This window comes from Sinocyclocheilus rhinocerous, unplaced genomic scaffold, assembly GCF_001515625.1.
Source record: "Sinocyclocheilus rhinocerous isolate Xijiao unplaced genomic scaffold, SAMN03320098_v1.1 scaffold1148, whole genome shotgun sequence".
NCBI lineage: Eukaryota > Metazoa > Chordata > Actinopteri > Cypriniformes > Cyprinidae > Sinocyclocheilus > Sinocyclocheilus rhinocerous.
The window spans coordinates 595,598-615,963 of NW_015664019.1; the positions used below are offsets into that span (position 1 = coordinate 595,598).

The window sequence follows — 20,366 nt, forward strand, 5'->3', positions numbered from 1 at the left end:
AAAAGAATTCAGTGTATTTCAAGCAAATGTGTCCCTTTTTTAAAATCGCCTTTCATGAAATTTTGCAATCAACCAAATTTACAACCAATGGATTATTTAGGGAGAAAAGGGATTTATAAACTTTACTGTCTTTGATTGATAAATATGCATCAAATGTAACCTGTAAGTAAAACCTTGGGGACATGATTTTGTTTAAACATACAATATATATACAGTAACATCATTATTCATATCTTGGGAAAAAATCTTTTGCATTAATGTAAAATTCAGTTCAGTCCTTGTTGAACAGAATCAATGAAAACTCTGAGAGCGTACCACACAGAGTTCAAACAGAAGCACCCCGAGAGACCAAACGTCTGTTTTGGGCCCTGAAGGAAGAGGGGCCTCAATGATCGAGGGGTCGCTGGAATAGAAACAGCCTTGAGCAATAACCTCTGGAGGCAGGTAAGATGGATACCTACGGAAACAGAGGAACAGAAGTGGGCAGGAGCAGAGTGCAGATGTGGTCCTTGTGATGACAGATAACAAAAGACGTGTCCCACAAAACCGGATATTATAAGATGGGCCCTCTGAGAACATGAGGGCTCCTAGTTGTGCCACTCAGCTATGTTATTTATGATACCGCATAAGGAAGCCGCTTTGATATCCAGGATCTGCTTTTGATCAAAACAAAGATGGGCCACAATGATGCACTTCTAATGTTAGTTCATCTTCTTTATTACGAGAGCACAGCTTGACCCATTGATCTTTTTTTCCATGAAAGGCTGACGCTTCGATTTGGAGCCGCGATGCATCTTAAAAAGACGGCGCAGAAGATTTAAAGCTCGCCCTGACTTTCTGCTCTGCAATAATGATGCCGAGATGTTATCTGCACCCTTATATAGACTCCAAAGCACGTGAGTTTCATTTTGAGGAATATGTTAGATCAGGAAACAAATGGAAAACATTATAGCTGAATGACGTACCCAATAGGAAAGTCAACATCTGCTCCGTGGTCGGTCATATGATACAGGCCGAATTTGGCCAGCTTCACTTTACCCTGTTGATTTGTAAAAGAACATTTTATTCCAACTGTGAGCTGAAAGCACGTCACAGTAAGACATCAATTCTGATATCATTCTGACAATTTTACTGTACTTATTGTATTAAAACTCAACAAATGCTAACAGTGACATAGTTTGTGAAAATTCCCAGCTTATTTACTATAAAGCTTTTATATTGAAATATTATTAAATGTTTGAGCAAAAATATTTACAGGTTTAGATCTAAATAAAATTTTTTTTAAAAATAAATAAATAAAAATACAATTTGAGGAACTTGTCAACCCCCCAAAAATTACAAGTTTAAATAAAATTAAAATACAATTTGAGGAACTTGTTAACCACCCAAAAATTACACGTTAAAATAAAATAAAATAAAATAAAATAAAAATACAATTTGAGGAACTTGTCAAACCCCAAAAATTACACGTTTAAATAAAATAAAATAAAATAAAAATACAATTTGAGGAACTTGTCAAACCCCAAAAATTACACGTTTAAATAAAATAAAATAAAATAAAAATACAATTTGAGGAACTTGTCAACCCCCAAAAAATTAAAAGCTTAAATAAAATAAAATAAAATTAAATTAAATTTGAAACAACCCAACTCATTTTTTACATCATGCAGCTTATCTGTGAGTTCTCAATACACGTCTGTGTTTCTACACACCTCGTGGTCCAGGAGAACATTGCTGGGAGACAAGGCGCGATGCACCATGCCGTGATTATTCATGAACTCCAAGCCTTCCAGCACTTCATAGGCAACCTGTAGCACCTTCTCTGGACTAAGAGAGACAAGAACATCTTAAAATCTTGAAAAATGAAACTTGTTAAATAATATTACAACCATATATGTACCTATGCCTACCCATATATACCCATGTTAAACTATTTATCACATCTCCTGGAATAAAGACCTGATCATGGACGATCGATCACAGATTTTTGGGTAGAATTTGGTATTTTTTAACACTTCTAAAATTTAAGTAAAAGTGAAAAGACAAAATACGATCAGTTAAAAACAAACAAATAAATATGCATTTACATATATAAATATATATGTATTCACAAACATACATATAGATATATTTATATAGGTTTTATGTGGTCAAATGAAAGGCATAATCCAATAGTACACATTAGAAAATAACATTAAAAAATTTAATTAATTTAAGTGCCATTAATTCATAATAAAATGTCTGATTTAGACAGTAGATGGCAGAACAAGAGCAGCATAAACATGCAGTCTAAGCTGTTCAGTCACTGCTAATATCAGTCAGTTGTTGGGAATACATCATTGGTTTAGCTGGGAATTCTGCTCAGACAGCTACAGTATTTCTGTGCTTAATAACATGATACTGGATGAAACAAAAGAGCTGACAGTAAAAGACACTGCATGCATTCGTCTGCTTTTAATTGAAGACACAAAGGACAAACAGTCCGTACAAACACAGGCTGCTGGGTGAGTCTGACCTCAAAAACAAATACCTCATAGGTATAAAAGTTCATGTCACTTAATGAACAAAAGTGGGATGGTTTCTGGTGAGTGCTTTTTGTAGGTAGAAGTTTTAGAATCAATCAATGCTTTACTCTAGAACAGAAATATAGAATTTAAAAATAAGGATAATTCCATTTAATAAATGATTCTAACCTGGGTGTTGAATAAAGTGTTCTTCGTGCACTTTTACTGGAAACTGATGTTTTCTTATCAGTCAAATATTATAAACAGTACATTCTGACTTTTCTGACTAAGTGTAGAAACTCGTAGACAGGTCTGGATGTTGAAAAACATGTTTCTTTGGAAAAATCTGGATATGTAATTGGGGTGGTGAAAATATTGCTAGACATGACTGGTCTGATTGGAAATTGTGACTCAATGCTTTATATATTGTCTAAAAAATGGAAGCTTTACTGGTTTCAATAAGTTGTGTTTGTCCTCCGTCTTGTTTTCAAGCAATTTTTAGTAACATTCGCACAGTAAAAAACCATCTACGTCTACAGTCTTTGATAGTGAACTGCTGTCACACTGGCCAAATTTACAACTGCTATTAACGTTTATCATTTTCTTACACTCTGATTCCAATTGGGTCAATATTAACACAACATATCGCCCTAATAATGCAGGCCAAAGATAACACACACAACGATCAAATGCTTGCAAAAAAGAAAAGCTTTCAAAAACTGGCCACATGAAGAATTTGACAACGGTGTCAATGGCTTCCACATGAGAAGATACAAACCACTAATGGATCTCAGAACAATAACAAAAAAAAGCACTGCCACAAATATTAAAGCAATGAGTCTGTTGACCTGATGATGTAGGACAGATTAAAAATGATAAAAATGAATTCAGAAGAGTATGAAAAGTTCAAATACACCTTTCAGAAATACTGCGATAGTACCATAGGACAATGTTGCATGAAATGGTAATACCATGGTAAATCACTATTTTCATGTCATTTAAATAAACTGATGCTTTTATTTATTGGTGTTGCCTTAAATTGGCCAAAAATTGGCTATAATAATGTTTTTCATTAAAGAATCCCTCACTTGCAGCAAAGCCATGTAAGCAGACCATATGCATATGCATGTATTACCTGACTGGTTTCCCTTGCTTCAGAAGGTCCTTCAAGCTTTTTTCATAATGCTCAGCTACAATAACCAGACGTTCTGCAAAATGTCAAGAGGACAAATTAGAGTTCATGGGAATCTAACCCACAACCTTGGTGTTGCAAGCACCATTCTCTACTGTTTGAGCTATAGGAACATTTAGCATCGCATGTAAATTTATCTGTGATTTATTTATTGTATTTATTTGATTTGCGCTGTTCTGCATGCAACTGAGAAACATCCAGAAAAAAGTCACAGTATCTTCAAAAAACGCTATTGTTTTGCAACAGCAATCACTCCAAAATGTACAACATTCATACTATTCCCATTTGAATCACATAGTGAAGAAGCATTTTAAAAATTGCCTTTAATAACCCAGTCATTCTCCTCAGAAATGATTATTCCCTCCAGCGAGATGATGACCTGCATTCAAGGTCATTTCTCAAACATGAAAGAACGTTATAACTCGAATAAATCTGCATAAATGTCATAAGGACTTCAAACACATGTGTTTGCATACACATGCATCGATCTCAGATGGTTTTCTCATAGGGGACGTGTGCATGATACAAAGCGCATCGTGCATGATAAATATTGAGCTAACAGTCATAAAGCAACTAAAGATAAAAAGAAAGATTCTCACAGGCAGAATATGCACACGAATAATGTCATTAAACCACAAAGATAAAAATCACTAAGATAAAAGACAATAAAACCCTGAAGAGCACCAGAAAACAAAAACAGACTTGGTGAGGTATTTAAAAGAAAAGAAAAAAGCACACATTTCAACTTAATGACTTTGCAAAAAAGTGCAATGACAAAATAAAGGTGACGTGCGCACTTCTTTTAATGTTAAAGTCTCCAGTACACAGTGTCCAACAGACAGCTATAACTAGAAGACAACAAACTGATGCATATTGTACAAAAAACTCAAGAGCTTTTGATCTGGCAAGCTCTAATATGATTGGATGACTTTATTCATATAGCACTTTAAGCTTTCAAAGCAGCTTCACAGAAATAAACAGGAAAATAACAGTGTCAATGTTAAACGTTCATCAGTTATGAAACAACTTCCATTTCAGCTATAAATGTCATTATCGATTCAAATCTAATTCAATAACAGTGTCAATGTTGCAGTGTTCATCAATTATGAAACTTAACAAAGGTATCGAAATTGTTCACAAGGTACAACATTGCTACAACAAGCACTTCTGAAAAAGGCCTTACAATTTTCAAAAGATATAACATTTAGTGGCAAATTAAATGACGCATTGTTTTTTGAGATATTCATAGGAAATAAACTTTATTTACTGTAATTTATCAATAGATGTTACTTTTTTATCCTGTCACCCTTAAAAGACATTTCATATTCAGTACCATTATCGATTTAACTGCACTGACACTATTGGATGAGGACAAAACTTGAATTGAATTTCAGCTGAATAATGACACTGTTGTCTTCTGCTTTATAGCTGAAATAAATTGAATTAATTTTGCAACATGGACACTGTTACTGAACCAAACTGAATCAACACTGAACTGAATCGAGTTGAATACCAACACTGCTGTCTTCAGTAGAGCTTGTTTCATAACGAACCAAATGTATTTAACTGAACCAACACTGAACTGACTGACACTATTGTCTTGCTACAGCTGCTTTACATTTGTCTCGTTTTTGAAGTTTGCTCAAAATCATTGATTTTGATTCATTCTTCCCTGTTTAATACTGTGAAGCTGGAACAATCTGTATTGTATGAAGCGCTATGGAAATAAAAGCACCTTGAGTTGACTAGACTTTATTTTATTTGGGCATCTGATGATTTGCCAGTCATGTAGTGAGAAATGCATTACAAAAAAGCGTGAAAGCCATCATACCATGCTTCCCTCTGGAGATGTCCACATATTGGCACAGTCTGGGATGGGTGATGGTCTTGAGGATCTGAAAGCGTCCCAGGATCTTGATGGAGTTGGGGGTGAGAGGAAGCCCATTGCTGCCACACACATCATGAGGAAGAGGAGAGGCGAAGAAGGTGGAGGCCCCCAGCTCCGCATCTCTGAGGGGCTGCATGACTCGCCTGATGCTCAACAAACACTCTGACATGGAGAATATATAGCATACAGAATATACTACTGTTGTATAATTTTAAATTGTTATCAATTATTTCTGTAACGTATAAGCTACTATACATTAAATATAGCATAAACCGTTACAACAGTTCGTGTTACAACAGCAAAATTGTGGTAAATTTTCATTAGGAGTGTCATGTATGTTAATATTATATATAAAATATGAGAACCTAGATTAATCATAACACTAAAACATGTATATGTTATCTTACAGCATAACTCAGTATTTTGTCTGACACGGTTACAAACTGAACCGATAATATTTGACAATATTTCATTGAAATATACTGTACACACATGGATTTCTGCCGTTCGTGCTTTACAAACGCAAAATAAAATCAGCGGTATACCCGTTTGTCTAAAATGAAAGACTGCTCCATTTGATTCACGTGTCCATTGATGATATTACTGATATATATGTAATTTTGAGAGATCCGTTTAGTCTTCCGGCGACTGTAAACAGCAGAGGCGCGCGATGACGTGTTTATCCTGCGCCAGCGAACAGCTGAACGCCGCGTGACCGTGGCGTCATCATCTTACGACGCCGGTGAGAGACGAGTGTAGCGTGTGGCTTTGTAGGAGAGAAACGTACGGTTGCAGTTTTATGTGAGTAGTAGAGCTCGCGTTGACGTTTTAATTTATGAGTATCGTCTGTTTGCCTATGCAATGTGTTAGGAATGTAGTTAAAGTCGAGCTGTAAAAGTACAGATGTGTTATGAAGATTGACAGGTGAAGTGACAGTCAGCACTGTATCTATATAAAGTTAATAATGTAATCATGAGTCATGATGATCCTTCTGTATGAATATCACTAATCACTACTGAAAAAAATATCGTATTATGGCATATTATGGTAAAATTTCCATCTTTGCGTAGACATCTGCTTTAAAGGCTTAAAAAAGTTAATTTATTTGATAATTTATGAGGAAAAAACACATCAGTGATTATTAATATATTGTTATTCCCCTCTTAATGATTATCTAAACATATATCTAAAATTTACTTTGAAATGAGTAATTCTTTAATAGACTGCTGCCTGTCTTTCTTTTACTTGCACTTATGTGCAGTATGTGGTCTGTCAAACAGGTTCATTCACTTGTCCTGAACAAGTCAACAGATAAAAAATGCCACCATGCATGTCTTATTCTTATCAAATTGCATAATTATACTGTGTTTGCTTAAACCACCTATATAAATAAGGCTAATAAAAAAAGCCTTATTCTTGTTTCATTTGTTTAACATAAATGAGCCCATTCATGTAAAACATAACCTTTACCAATCATAAACTAGTGTAGTCACTTAATGCATGATGGTGTTGTAAACGATAATATGTTATTGTCATGCATTAATTAAAACAAAATCCTATTCCATTTTGTGTCCCAAAATAGTCTAGATGCATAGGGCATGTTTTGTGCTTTTCCTTTGGGTCCGTATGCAGTTATTTGTGGACGGTTACAGTTACATAAATACATACGTCCCTGTGAGATGCAAGTATTTAAGATCATTTAGAATTTCTTCAAGATGAATCGAAGAGAATGAAGTCTTTACTGTGATTTGACTGACGCTGGTGGCCAATGGAAGCGCTGCCTAATGTGCGGCACAAGTGCGTGGTCATTATCTCCTCACCATTCAGACTTGCATGACAGTGACAGCTGCTCCTGCAAGTGTTACATTCACTGGTGTCAGTTGGCCTTAAATATGAACATTTTCAAGGTTTCTTTCACAGACGCCGTTGTTTTTGGTTGCATTTCATACATTTTATACCCGTTGCATGACTAACATTCATGTTTATAGGCTGTAATATGATGCTGATGACCACCACTGAAGGGCATTATGGGAAAACGGTGACAACTGAGCTTTTTGGGAATTTTTTTTTTTGGGAAGTGTTTGGGCTCCGGGACTCGTTTTCAGGGGTTATGCAAATGAAAACAGTCCTGTCATGGTGCTCATAAATTCTTCTACCACAGGCCCATTTAAAGCAGTTCAAGAACTTCAGAAACAAGAGACTTTGATCCACGATATTATCAACTCCAGCTTTTTTGTGTTTCTAATTTCCTCATCTGAACTCTTTGTTTTCATCCTGAGCCAGCTGTTGTTTTCCAGCACCACCCTGCACTATGTGTTATGATGTATTCTTCTCTTTTCCTACGCCTTGTAAAAATTCCCTTAGTCCTTTTGCAGTGAATGAGCCCAAGCCAAATGTGTAACGTGTCCATGTTCCTTCACCAGCTGTCTTTCGACTGAATGGGAATCTTTGTTTGATCCGTCACGGAGCCAAAAAGGATTCCTCAATCAAAACACAGAGCCGAGAGGACAGTGATGCAATTACGCAGTATTTGTCTCATTGTGGACATGAGAACACACATATTTAGATGCCATATGGTTTGACTCCATCCGCTTCCTTGTTCAGGAATATTGCAGTTGACCTGGACGTGGCGAGGTGATTCAAACGGTACTGAAGTGTGAACCCAAAGGAGGTTTAGCTGGGATTACGATGGAGAATGTACGCTTTGATGAGGTTTTCGCATGTTGTTTGGCATCTAGCCGATCTATTGTTGAGCATCTGGCTGGTGTCAGATGTTTCATTATAATTCTCCTTCATGGAAGGGGATTAGGACAGAAACTTGGCCACGTATTGGTATAAATTACAAATTAAAGCACCGTGTAAAGTTTGCCAAAACACCTCATGTTTACGTGCGCCAAAGATCTGAAAAGATCTCATTTAAAGAGGTCGTGCTCTCAAGTGCTGCATGTTCCCAAACACGGATAGGATGTCTCTGTGGATCCTCTTTTTGTGAACATGTTTATGAGTGACTAAGAGTTCCTACAGTGTTTGATCTTTTCCTTTGGCTTGTTTTTCAGGTTCCTGGTACGATCCCTGTTCAAGATGTCAGGCCACACACCCTCACTCATGAGACTGGAACAGAAGGCCGCCGAGGCTGACCAGATCATCGAATACCTCAAGCAGCAGGTCCAGCTGCTGAAGGAGAAAGCCAGTAAGTGGATGCATGAGGCGTGCATGTGTGCTGATCACGGGTCAATGACCAATGAGGATGAAAAGTAGAGGAATCTTTTAATAATATACTTCAGAATGCAAATGCTTAGAGAGATAATATTTGCATTCATAGAGGTTTCAAACATTTATACTAGTGCTGTCAAACGATTAATCGCGATTAATCGCATCCAAAATAAAAAAATGTATTTATAAAATATATGTATGTGTACTGTGTTTATTTATTATGTATATATAAATACACACACATACAGTATATATGTTTATACATTTATATATTTATATTATTATATTTTATATTATATATAAATATATTTAATAGTGCTGTCAAACGATTAATAGCAATTAATCGCATCCGAAATAAAAGTTTTTGTTTGCATAATATATATGTGTGTTCTGTGTATATTTATTATGTATATATAAATGCAAACACATACAGTATATATTTTGAAAATATGTACATATATTTACATGTCTATATTTATATTCATATAATTTATATTTAAAAATATATATTTAATATATAAACAACATATTCTTCTGAAATATATAGATGCATGTGTGTGTATTTATTTATATATACATAATAAATATACACAGCACACACACATATTATGTAAACAAACTTATTTTGGATGCGATTAATCGCGATTAATCGTTTGACAGCACTAATATTTCATATATAAACATATCATATTTTTCTTAAATATATACATGCATGTGTTTGTATTTATATATACATAATAAATATACACAGTACACACTCGTATATTATGTAAACAAAAACTTTTTATTTTGGATCATCATTTGACAGCACTAATTTATACCAATATTAATTTAATAAGGGGGAAAAAATATGATTCATGTATTATTTATAGATATTTAAAAATGTATATTTTAGTTTTACACTGCCTTTCAAAAGTTTGGGGTCAGTATTTTTAATTTTTTTTGAAAGACATAAATGCTTTTATGCAGCAAGCATGCATTAAATTTATCAAAAATAACCATTAAGAGATTTAAAATGTTCCAAAAGATTTCTATTTTAAAGAAATGCTGTTGTTTGGAACCTTATATTCATCAAAGAATCATGGAAAAAGTATCACAGTTTCCAAAAAATATATACTGTTTTCAACATTAATAATTTTAAGGAATGTTTCTTGAGCAGCAAATCAGAATATTAGAATGATTTCTGAAGGATCATGTGACACTGAAGACTGGAGTAATGATGCTGAAAATTCAGCTTTATATCTCCGGAATAAATTAAATTTTTACATATTCAAATAGAAAACAGTTATTTTAAATTGTAGTAATATTTCAAAATAATATTGTTTTACAACATTTTTGATCAAATAAATGCAGCCTTGGCGAGCGTAAGAGACTTCAAAAAAATCTTATGGCCACTAAACTTTTGAACAGTGGTGTATATTTTATCATTGTAATGAAATATAAAAAATAAAATAGCAAATGATTAGCAGTAGACAGTTGAGTTGAGAAGTTCTGAATTAATGTGTGTTTGTCTTGTTCTAATGAATGTAATGTTTGGTGTAGTTGTGCAGGCCACAGGGAAAGAGGAAAAGAAACTGATGCTGGAGAATGCCACGCTCAAGAAGGACATTGAGGAACTGAAGAAACAACTTCTGGAAATGGAAAAGAGGAGAGGAACTTATTTTGGATGCGATTAATCGCGATTAATCGTTTGACAGCACTAATATTTCATATATAAACATATCATATTTTTCTTAAATATATACATGCATGTGTTTGTATTTATATATACATAATAAATATACACAGTACACACTCGTATATTATGTAAACAAAAACTTTTTATTTTGGATCATCATTTGACAGCACTAATTTATACCAATATTAATTTAATAAGGGGGAAAAAATATGATTCATGTATTATTTATAGATATTTAAAAATGTATATTTTAGTTTTACACTGCCTTTCAAAAGTTTGGGGTCAGTATTTTTAATTTTTTTTGAAAGACATAAATGCTTTTATGCAGCAAGCATGCATTAAATTTATCAAAAATAACCATTAAGAGATTTAAAATGTTCCAAAAGATTTCTATTTTAAAGAAATGCTGTTGTTTGGAACCTTATATTCATCAAAGAATCATGGAAAAAGTATCACAGTTTCCAAAAAATATATACTGTTTTCAACATTAATAATTTTAAGGAATGTTTCTTGAGCAGCAAATCAGAATATTAGAATGATTTCTGAAGGATCATGTGACACTGAAGACTGGAGTAATGATGCTGAAAATTCAGCTTTATATCTCCGGAATAAATTAAATTTTTACATATTCAAATAGAAAACAGTTATTTTAAATTGTAGTAATATTTCAAAATAATATTGTTTTACAACATTTTTGATCAAATAAATGCAGCCTTGGCGAGCGTAAGAGACTTCAAAAAAATCTTATGGCCACTAAACTTTTGAACAGTGGTGTATATTTTATCATTGTAATGAAATATAAAAAATAAAATAGCAAATGATTAGCAGTAGACAGTTGAGTTGAGAAGTTCTGAATTAATGTGTGTTTGTCTTGTTCTAATGAATGTAATGTTTGGTGTAGTTGTGCAGGCCACAGGGAAAGAGGAAAAGAAACTGATGCTGGAGAATGCCACGCTCAAGAAGGACATTGAGGAACTGAAGAAACAACTTCTGGAAATGGAAAAGAGGAGAGGAGGTATAATATCACAACATACTGTATTCTCGCTGATGTTTTTGAAATAATGAAATACTAAGATGCTACTTGAAAACATACTGTAACTTCGATTTCAAAACTTCTACAGTCCAAAATTAAGCACATCAACACATGATCGCCAACATTTAAATATTGCTGCTGGGTGGTCAGAAGTGCCTTTAGATGAATACAAATAAATCTTCACGTTGTGTTGAGCATTTAGCATTCACAAAAACATTGGTTTTTTTTAGTAATAAAGAAGTAAAATCATTTGGTTTGTTCTTTACAGTGAAAGATGTGTCCGTGCCTTCAGCAGAGCCCAGCATCCAGTGTGTCTCTAAACCCACAGCCTCCGAGCCACCTGCCCCAGCAGCCCCTTCTGCTCCTGCCCCAGCCACAAAAACCCCACCAGCCAAAAACAATGATGATGGCAAAAAGATGAAAGCCGAGAAGAAGGGTAAGCATATTTCTGAGACTATAAGAGTTCATCTCTGCCGTGGCGAAGTTTCCAGTGCTGTTGATTCATTTGCAGCACCATCCAAAACGTTTGCGATATCAGAATCAAAATCAGATCTTTTTAATTAGTTGCTAAATCTACTCCCACTGAATGAAATTAAGTTGCATATAAAACTTTTATGTCTAATAATGCTGTAAATTGCAATTATTAGAAAGTGTCAATAATATAGGGCCATAAAAAAAATGACTTGATAAGGCTAGGCTGTGTCATGTCTAGGGGTTAATTGAATTTTTGGGAATATGTGAATGATTTACACTTCAGTTACAAATAGGTACATAAATGAGAAAAACCTTTTACTAATGCACAGTCCCGCTCTCATAAACAATGCAGCATAATGAACGCATTTGAAGCTTGGTAGAGTTTGAGAGGAGGCCATGAGTGAATGTAAGCTGTGGACGCAGGTCAAACTCATTTGGGTTACAACCAGATCTAAAAGCAAACCAGATTTAAAGACCTCACTGATGTCTTCTGGGGGTTACATTTCTAAGTATTCCTGCCCTACAGAATAGAGAATTTGAAATGGCTCAGATCTCCTTTCATGGTTATTTATTATGAAAATGATTTTCATTTCCAATCACTTAAATCCCTTCAACTCGGGAACACTCTGTTCAATCTAAGTACAGATCGCAGATTGTTTTTGTGCATTTATAGGCGGAGGACAAACAAGTTAACTTGTGTTTCCTTTGGGCCAGATGTTAAAAGGAGTTTCATAATTTTCAAATACGACTCTTTTCCTTCATTGTTGATGAATGCTGTGTTTCGGTGTGCATGTAGCACCTGTAGTTCATGCGTATCTATTTCTTGGCAGAACTGCGTGATTTCTCACATTTAGAAGGTTTTGAGGACTCTTGGCACTTTCTCTACCAACATTTTCTTAACTTAGGGCCACGTGATTAATCAAAATCACCATTGAATTCACAATAGCCATGTGTGATTATTAAACCACAAAGGCTGTGATTGAATCACTTAGACACGTAGTCTGCATGCACTGCATGCTTCAAAGTGAAGGGTTGTCTACTACACTCATTTTTCCTTATTAAAAGTTTGGAATACGAAGCATATTTAACAGCTATTGACAACTTTACCTGAAACTCGAAAGGTTTTCTGAGAAAATAAAGAAGGTTTAGCCCGACCACCTTTCAGTGGTGCGTGAAAATGAACGATTATGAAAGAAAATAGTACTGGCGCTTTCCACACAAAGTGCAGTTTGGTACCCTATGACTTTTTCAAGTATTAAAGGCAAAAATTAGTATGTTTGACAAAAGAGGTCTAATATAAAATTAACTTGGCATGAAAAATTGTCATTTTAGTCTCGGATGTTTGACCTTCTTGACTGCAAACTGATTTTATCAACTCAGAAAAACGTACACTACCGTTCAAATGTTTGTGTCACAAATACAGTGAAATATTACTATAATATTTACAGTACTGCACATTTTAAAATGGAATGTATTGCCTTGATGGCAAAACTCTTTTTCATTTTAATGCATCCTTGCTGAATAAAAGTATTATTTCTTAACTGACCCTAGACTTTTGACCTGTAATGCTTTGATTTCCTCCGCCTGGAAATCATTGTGTTCAGTGCTAATGCTTGTATAGACTACACAGAGGTTTTCATTTTCAAGACTTGTAGGGTGAAGTGGTGTTCCAAAACGGTTTCCCCCAAACCCCATAAGTCCGGAAACAGTGGTAAAGTCGTACTATTTTCAAATGACTGGAGCGATTAGAAACAAACACCATACTGAAGCCATTGTTGGCACAATTGTTTTTGGGCAAAGTTCAAAAACAGAACACAGATGAAAAGCCGACAGTATTTCTAGTTGTAGACCTTTAAAAGTATCCCAACAGCTCCCTAGGGAGCAATATGCACAAGCTAAAAATATCATTCAAAGAGTTGCATTAGAAACACCTCACAAACTTAAGGCACATTTCCTCAGGGTGGACATGTACTGTAATAAAACCCCAGAATGACACTGTGTTCCGAGGTTGGTACAATGTCTCTAACAGCTCTACATGCACAGCTTGTGCTTTTTACTGATATTTACGGTGTGTTGGGTGATGGTTGTAATTGTTAAAGTTACAAACACAAAAATATGTGAAAGACATCATCTGATGATCTGTACGCACTTTTGGTCCAGGAGAGAAGAAGGAGAAGAAGCCAGCGGCGCCTCCTCAGGAAGAGGCGAAAGTAGACGTGTCTCGATTGGATTTGCGAGTGGGCTGCATCATCAGCGTCGAAAAGCACCCTGACGCCGACTCTCTCTACGTTGAGCAAGTGGATGTTGGCGAAGCGGCTCCACGCACTGTTGTCAGTGGCCTGGTCAAACACATCCCTCTGGAGCAGGTACACTGACCCATCTAACCCAGGACAAACACCCGTGTTTATCACTGAGTCCAGTTTTGACAGTCATTGGAATTATCACTAATCACTGAAATGCAACAAATAATTTAATGCATTTATTTAGAACTTGCAAAGCACTTTAAACAATGAATATTGTAATTGCAATTAATTATACTCAGTTATTTTATTTTCTGAAATGCACTAAATAATTTAATCATATTTATTCTGTGATTTATAAAGTGAAAGCACCTAAAGTAATTATTAGAATTAAAAAGAACAATTTTAATTTATGTTTTTAAAATATTATGACTTTTTTAATTACATTAAAATCATTTACATTTAATAAATACAATTACATTATTAAAATGCAATTGATTTAATTACAGATTAATTACGGTATTAAATTCTATAATCAATGCATTGGATTTTTATTGTCGGATCTGATTGATTTATAGAATTTAATAATTCTACACCTTTTAAACTAGCTATAGCATGTTGACCTATTCGAAATATATTCCTTTTCGGTTTATATTTAATATATATTAAAAAAAATGTGTTTACTTTTAAAAAAAATTCAAAAAATGTATTTATTCATCATTCCAGTGTCTTCATCATATTAAAAGAAACATGAATCATACACAAAACTAACTGAATCATAGCCAGATCTCAAATTTCTAGATTCAGTAAAAAAAATAATATTTCTTTGTAATTGAGCTAATATTTACACCCCTATTAGACAATGTTTTTGGTATAGTCTGAAGTAATGTGATGGCTATATGTCTCGCTACTGTACCTGAGAGCAATCTTTGTTTGCCATAAAATGAATGCAGCGCTTGTTGATTAGGTGTTATGTGTCAGAATATTGAGAAGGGGGATATTTCAGTTTTACTGTTTCATATAAAACGTCTGCACTACTACGATTCATGCAGGTCCATAAACCTGCTCCATGCAGACAGCTCAGTCTCTTGTGCTTTATTTTCCAGAACCCCGAGTTTACGATTTGTTTAGGGGATTCCTAGCAGCTCGTCAGAAATTCTAATTACACCCATAAAACGCATCTGTTCCCTTCATTCATTTAATTTAATCATGTTGGGTTTCCCCCCTCTGGTTATGACTACATCACAGTTGCTTTAAGCATGTTTGGGCATTTATAAAGTTGAAATAATTATGAATGTCTACAGTTCATTTTGTGCAGGATTTGGAAGTAGATGAGTTGAAAGATTGTTGCATGTTTATTAGTTTTGTTAAGGGTCTGTTTTGTTCTACATCCCTGGTTCTTGGTTATAAAAACAAATAATTCAGCAATTATAAAGTTGCCCAGCTGTTCCTCATAATACAGTATGCTGTTGATGTTTTTTGGTCCATTGCATAACTTCTCATTCTGCCATGCAATAAGTTAGATATTAACTTTAAAGTATTCTTTTTAACCGCTTAAAAAGATTGCACTCGCTTCCTGTGCCGCCCATTTAGTTATGCTCATTTTTTCCATCTTTAGATGCAGAATCGTATGGCTGTGCTTCTATGCAACCTGAAGCCTGCTAAGATGCGAGGCGTCTTATCCCAGGCCATGGTCATGTGTGCCAGTTCTCCAGAGAAGGTTGAAATCTTGGATCCCCCAAGTGGAGCCATGGCTGGAGACAGGGTTACCTTCCAGGGCTTCCCAGGTAACGTTATATATATTTATACACAAAAGTACCACAATGAAATACGATATTACTGCCCAGCAGTCCAATGGCATCTACAATCTGCTTTGTGGAGCCAATCTAAGTGCATCATGCTGGTTTATTAAAGGAAGGAAAGGCTCTCCCAAAAATCAAATTCTGCTATGATTCCAAAACCAGTTTGAGTTTCTTTCTTCTATAGGACACAAAAGTTAAGTAGAATGTTCATACTGAAGCAAGCATATGGTAACCAGGAGCTGTCATGCTCTAAATGGACAAGAATACACCATAAAATGCTAATAAAATTGATCCATATGATGCATGCACTATTCCAAGTCTTTGGTTTTTTGATCTTCCTTTTGCCGTAGCTCTCAAAGTTTGCCGTGTTTGTTTATGAGATGTTGACATCATTGATCAAACCTGCCACAACATGTCTTCATCTTGTGAGGGATGCTCATATTTATGGGCTGGCCATTGTTCAAGAGGTCTCTTCCTGTTTAAGTGGGCATTTTGGGGGGCTAAAATAAGCTGTAATGTAGACCAGACTTCATGCAGGTAGTCAAAAGTCTTGCTATGTGACTCTCGGGGGTCCGATTCTCAAGATTTTGTTATATAACCACAAGTGTCTTTGAATTCTTAAAGGGTTAGTTCACCCAAAAATGAAAATTAGCCCATAAATTACTCACCCTCAAGTCATCCTAGGTGTATATGACTTTCTTCTTTCAGACGAATCCAGTCGGAGTTATATTAAAAATTGTCTTTGATCTTTCAAGCTCTATCGTTGTACTCAGCGGGTGTTGCATTCCTTCGGTTCAAATGACGTGAAATAAAAAGCACCCTTCCACAAAAAAAAAAGTGTCTCACACAGCTCCGGGGGGTGAACAAAGGCCTCCTGTAGCGAATCGATGCGTTTTTGTAAGAAAAATATCCATATTCAAAACGTAATAATCACTTGAATCTAGCTTGCAGCCTAATTTTCATTTTTGACTGAACTAACCCTTTAAGAGCTCTCAATAAAGACCATGAAGTTCTCTGTTTGGTAACATAGTTGTTTGTGTTCCACTGTATGAGCTAATATTATTTCCCCATTAAAAATAAAAAACAAATTCCTCAGTGCTTAAGGGAACCACAAACAATACAAATTTTATTCTCGTGCTGTGAAACAATATGGTGGATCTGGCAATTTGGAGGATTGTAGCATTTGCGGTCAGTCGGACGCAACAACAGGGAGATTTCACAGGAATTGTGTGAATGTGGAGTGCAGAGGAGGACAATCTGCACAGGACACAATGAGAAGAGTGTCTCTTTCACCTTTCCATTTAGCCAAAAAAACATAAAATGTTGTCCAATTCTTTTTTTTTTCCCAAGTTAATCACCGTTTTTTTCCCCAAACAAAAACAAAGCACGCAGCAAGAATGAGGCAGTTCTCCAACTTCCTCTAGTTGTTGGGAGTCATAAATGATCTTTACAGCAAAAAAAAAGGTCCTATCAGTTTATTTTATTATGTTAAATAATTTTTTACTACCTTTTTCTACTCTTTCTTGCATTGTTTTGCTGTTTTTCATGCCATGCAATAGTTCAATATTCTGTCATGTAAAGTCTTTTTGATTCATATGACGACTTTATTTTTGCTTTTTCTGTTTTTTATTTTGTATTTCATTAAAAGTAATTGAGACAGACTGTGACCTTTCTTAGTCCTTTCTCTGCTTGTGAATTTCTCGTCTCATTTGGATTGGAGCAGTTATGATGGTTGTGAAAAGGTCAGCAGTAGAACAGATGCAAATTACAGGATCCCCGTCTGCATTCAAATCAAGCTTTTGAATTCATTTTGGTTTGATTTATGACTGCTTATTGCAGGTAGTAGCAAAAACACCTGTCTTCGTCTGGTTTCCAATGAGTTCTTGAGTTTTGGAGCTTCTCATTTTGGCTCGGCTCGAACTAATTATTTAAACTCATTCTAGATTCATTACGAATTGGTCTGTGGAAGGGGATATTAATGATAAGGAGTTGATTTCAAAAGCGGCTTTTGTTTTAGTCATTTAACAGCTGTTGGGAGAAAAACTAATTAGCACTTCAAACTATCCGCTTCTCTGTTTTGTTGTTCCAGGTGAGCCCGACAAGGAGCTGAACCCTAAGAAGAAAGTGTGGGAGCAGGTCCAGCCAGACTTGCGCACTGATGACCAATGTGTGGCCACTTACAAGGGAGCTGCCTTTGAGGTCGCTGGCAAAGGAGTGTGCAAAGGTCAGACAATGAGTAACAGTGGAATCAAATAGAACTTTCTGAAAGAATTTCCTTCTACTCTAACCTCTTGACCTCTCTAACTGCGCTGAATGAAGGGATACATTTGAGATGAATAAAGTCTTGCTACTCTTTGAATGTGTCTTTATATGCGTGTTCTTGGTAATATGTTTATACACTGAACTGTCAATAGATACATTTTTTTAAAGGAACAGGATTATATAATGATTAAAATTCTAACTTTTTTAAAGGATTAGTTCACTTCCGGAATAAACATTTCCTGATAATTTACTCACCGCCATGTCAAAAAAAGATGTTCATGTCTTTTTTTCTTCAGTCGAAAAGAAGTTAAGGATTTTGAGGAAAACGTTCCAGGACTTTTCTCCATATCAATAATGGGAGCCAACGGGTTAAAGGTCCAAATTGCAGTTTCAAAGGGCTCTACACGATCCCAGCCAAGAAAAAAAGGTCTTATCGTGAAACGATCAGTCATTTATTAAGTGGTGGGAAAAATGTAGGGCAGGACTTGACTTTTTGCCCTTTTGGAATTAAGTTAATTTTTATTTTTAACACTTCAGGTTGTATACATTAGCTATAGTTCATTATGAATTACCCTGAATTAACAGTCGACATTATATTTAATTCATTAATATTAATGAATTGAAATAAGTACAATAAGACAAAAAAATCTGATCAGATGTATATTACAAAAAAAATTTGATTTCATGTTGACGTTTAAGTTAATAATGATCTAAACTAAAAGTATGAATAAAGGTGAAACCATTTTAAACAGGAACACAATATAGCTTGTGCAGCTGCATAAAGTCAGATATCAGCAGCCCAGAAACGTGTAGTCTGTTCCCTCTCTGTTCTCAAATGAGGCGTTTGGTTGTTAAGATCCAGAATGGAATAATTATTTTTAATAGGTTAGTGAATCCTGTTCATTTCCTCTGAATTAATCTTATCTGAGCTTGTTTCTTAAAGCAATTTTGATTTGCTGGGTTTTATTGGTCCCTCAAGGGGAACATCACAGACGTTTGCAGAGGAAGCGTCGCTCCCTGCTGAACAGATTCTGCTCTGGTCCTGCTCTGTTCTGTTAAACTGATGGATTCATATGTCCATACAATCCCATTCAGTCAAAAATAATTAACTCCATGAGTGGACCTCAACATCATTGTCATCTAAAGGGAAAAAAAAACTTTACTTTTCAGTTTTGCATTGATATGTATCTCTTGTTCTGCCATGACTCCTTTCACATGGAGCTTCTCTCATTAAAACTAGCTGCACTTGCTGATTGATTTAAGGATTTGTAATTGAAGTAACGGTAAGCCATAAAGTGTGTTACCAAGTAAGTATACAGTTCATTAAACAACGTGCTTTTAAAATTAGCTGTGTTTGTTTAGTAGATTTGTGGTGGAGATTTCTTATCTAAAGCCTGGATCTCGATGCCTGAATGCTGAGGTGCCCTCAGAAGTCAAGAGCACCACTGAAGGAGAGATGGAGGAGAGATGGACACTTTTATGTGCTGGTTACGGATATATTGCATGAGGTGTAATGGGGCTGATTCATGATTGTTTGTGTTTTATATGCTGAACACACCCCTATGATGAGAGGAAGATTGAAAAGGCCTTCACATGTGTTATTATTAAGGACTGTTACCTGTCTAGAAAGATCAATAAAAGAGGGTCTCTCCATCAAATCTACCAATTTTACCAACAGTTCAAATGTGCACTTACTGGGTATAGCAGTTGAATTGAATGGCATGGAAACAAAATTCATTATAGATTCTGTAGGGCATAATGGGTTTAATGACACAAGGGTTGCCAGGTTTTCACAACAAAAACCCGCCCAATTGCTACTCAAAACTTGCCCAAAACTAGCCCAATCGCATTTCGAGGGGGGCTCCCCATTAAAAATCGCGTTCCGGGGCTAAAATACACGTTTTTGGCGGGGTTCTGCTGGTAAAATTCACACTCCAGGGGCTAAATATCACGTTATCGGGGTCGCTTTAACCCGCGGCAACAGTGATAAAGTAGCCCAATTCCGCCGTAAAACCGCCGACTTGGCAACACTGAATGACACTAGTGGTTACAAAAAAAAAACAAGACCCACAGTTTCATC

At 35.3% G+C, this 20,366-nt stretch overlaps 2 protein-coding genes across 4 annotated transcripts in view; one reads left to right on the plus strand and one right to left on the minus strand.

Moving 5' to 3' along the window:
- LOC107729351 (TBC domain-containing protein kinase-like protein) overlaps window positions 1-6,381 on the minus strand; it is a 57,370-nt gene extending 50,989 nt beyond the window's left edge. For 2 of the 3 annotated variants that reach the window (XM_016539825.1, XM_016539827.1), the window contains exons 1-6: window positions 6,130-6,381; window positions 5,528-5,746; window positions 3,640-3,712; window positions 1,713-1,827; window positions 966-1,039; window positions 316-457 (exon numbers count right to left, since the gene is read on the minus strand). In XM_016539825.1, coding sequence (XP_016395311.1) covers window positions 316-457; window positions 966-1,039; window positions 1,713-1,827; window positions 3,640-3,712; window positions 5,528-5,720 — 597 coding nt within the window. In that variant the 5' untranslated portion in view covers window positions 5,721-5,746; window positions 6,130-6,381. Of the gene's footprint in view, window positions 1-315; window positions 458-965; window positions 1,040-1,712; window positions 1,828-3,639; window positions 3,713-5,527; window positions 5,747-6,076 lie in introns of all 3 variants that reach the window. The other variant, XM_016539826.1, reaches the window with a different exon arrangement.
- Window positions 6,382-6,460: 79 nt separating this feature from the next.
- On the plus strand, window positions 6,461-18,383 carry LOC107729369 (aminoacyl tRNA synthase complex-interacting multifunctional protein 1-like). Its single transcript, XM_016539850.1, has 7 exons — window positions 6,461-6,508; window positions 8,641-8,774; window positions 11,377-11,490; window positions 11,777-11,944; window positions 14,143-14,348; window positions 15,841-16,009; window positions 18,114-18,383. The coding sequence occupies exons 1-7, from the start codon at window positions 6,495-6,497 to the stop codon at window positions 18,278-18,280; spliced, it is 972 nt and encodes a 323-aa protein (XP_016395336.1). The 5' UTR covers window positions 6,461-6,494; the 3' UTR covers window positions 18,281-18,383.
- The last annotated feature ends 1,983 nt before the right edge of the window (window positions 18,384-20,366 follow it).

Bases quoted from the DNA above. Each gene is read 5' to 3' on its own strand.
- LOC107729369 (XM_016539850.1), top strand. The intron at 8,775-11,376 runs GTAAGTGGATGC...TGTTTGGTGTAG, and splicing joins GCTGCTGAAGGAGAAAGCCA to TTGTGCAGGCCACAGGGAAA. The intron at 11,945-14,142 runs GTAAGCATATTT...CTTTTGGTCCAG, and splicing joins GATGAAAGCCGAGAAGAAGG to GAGAGAAGAAGGAGAAGAAG.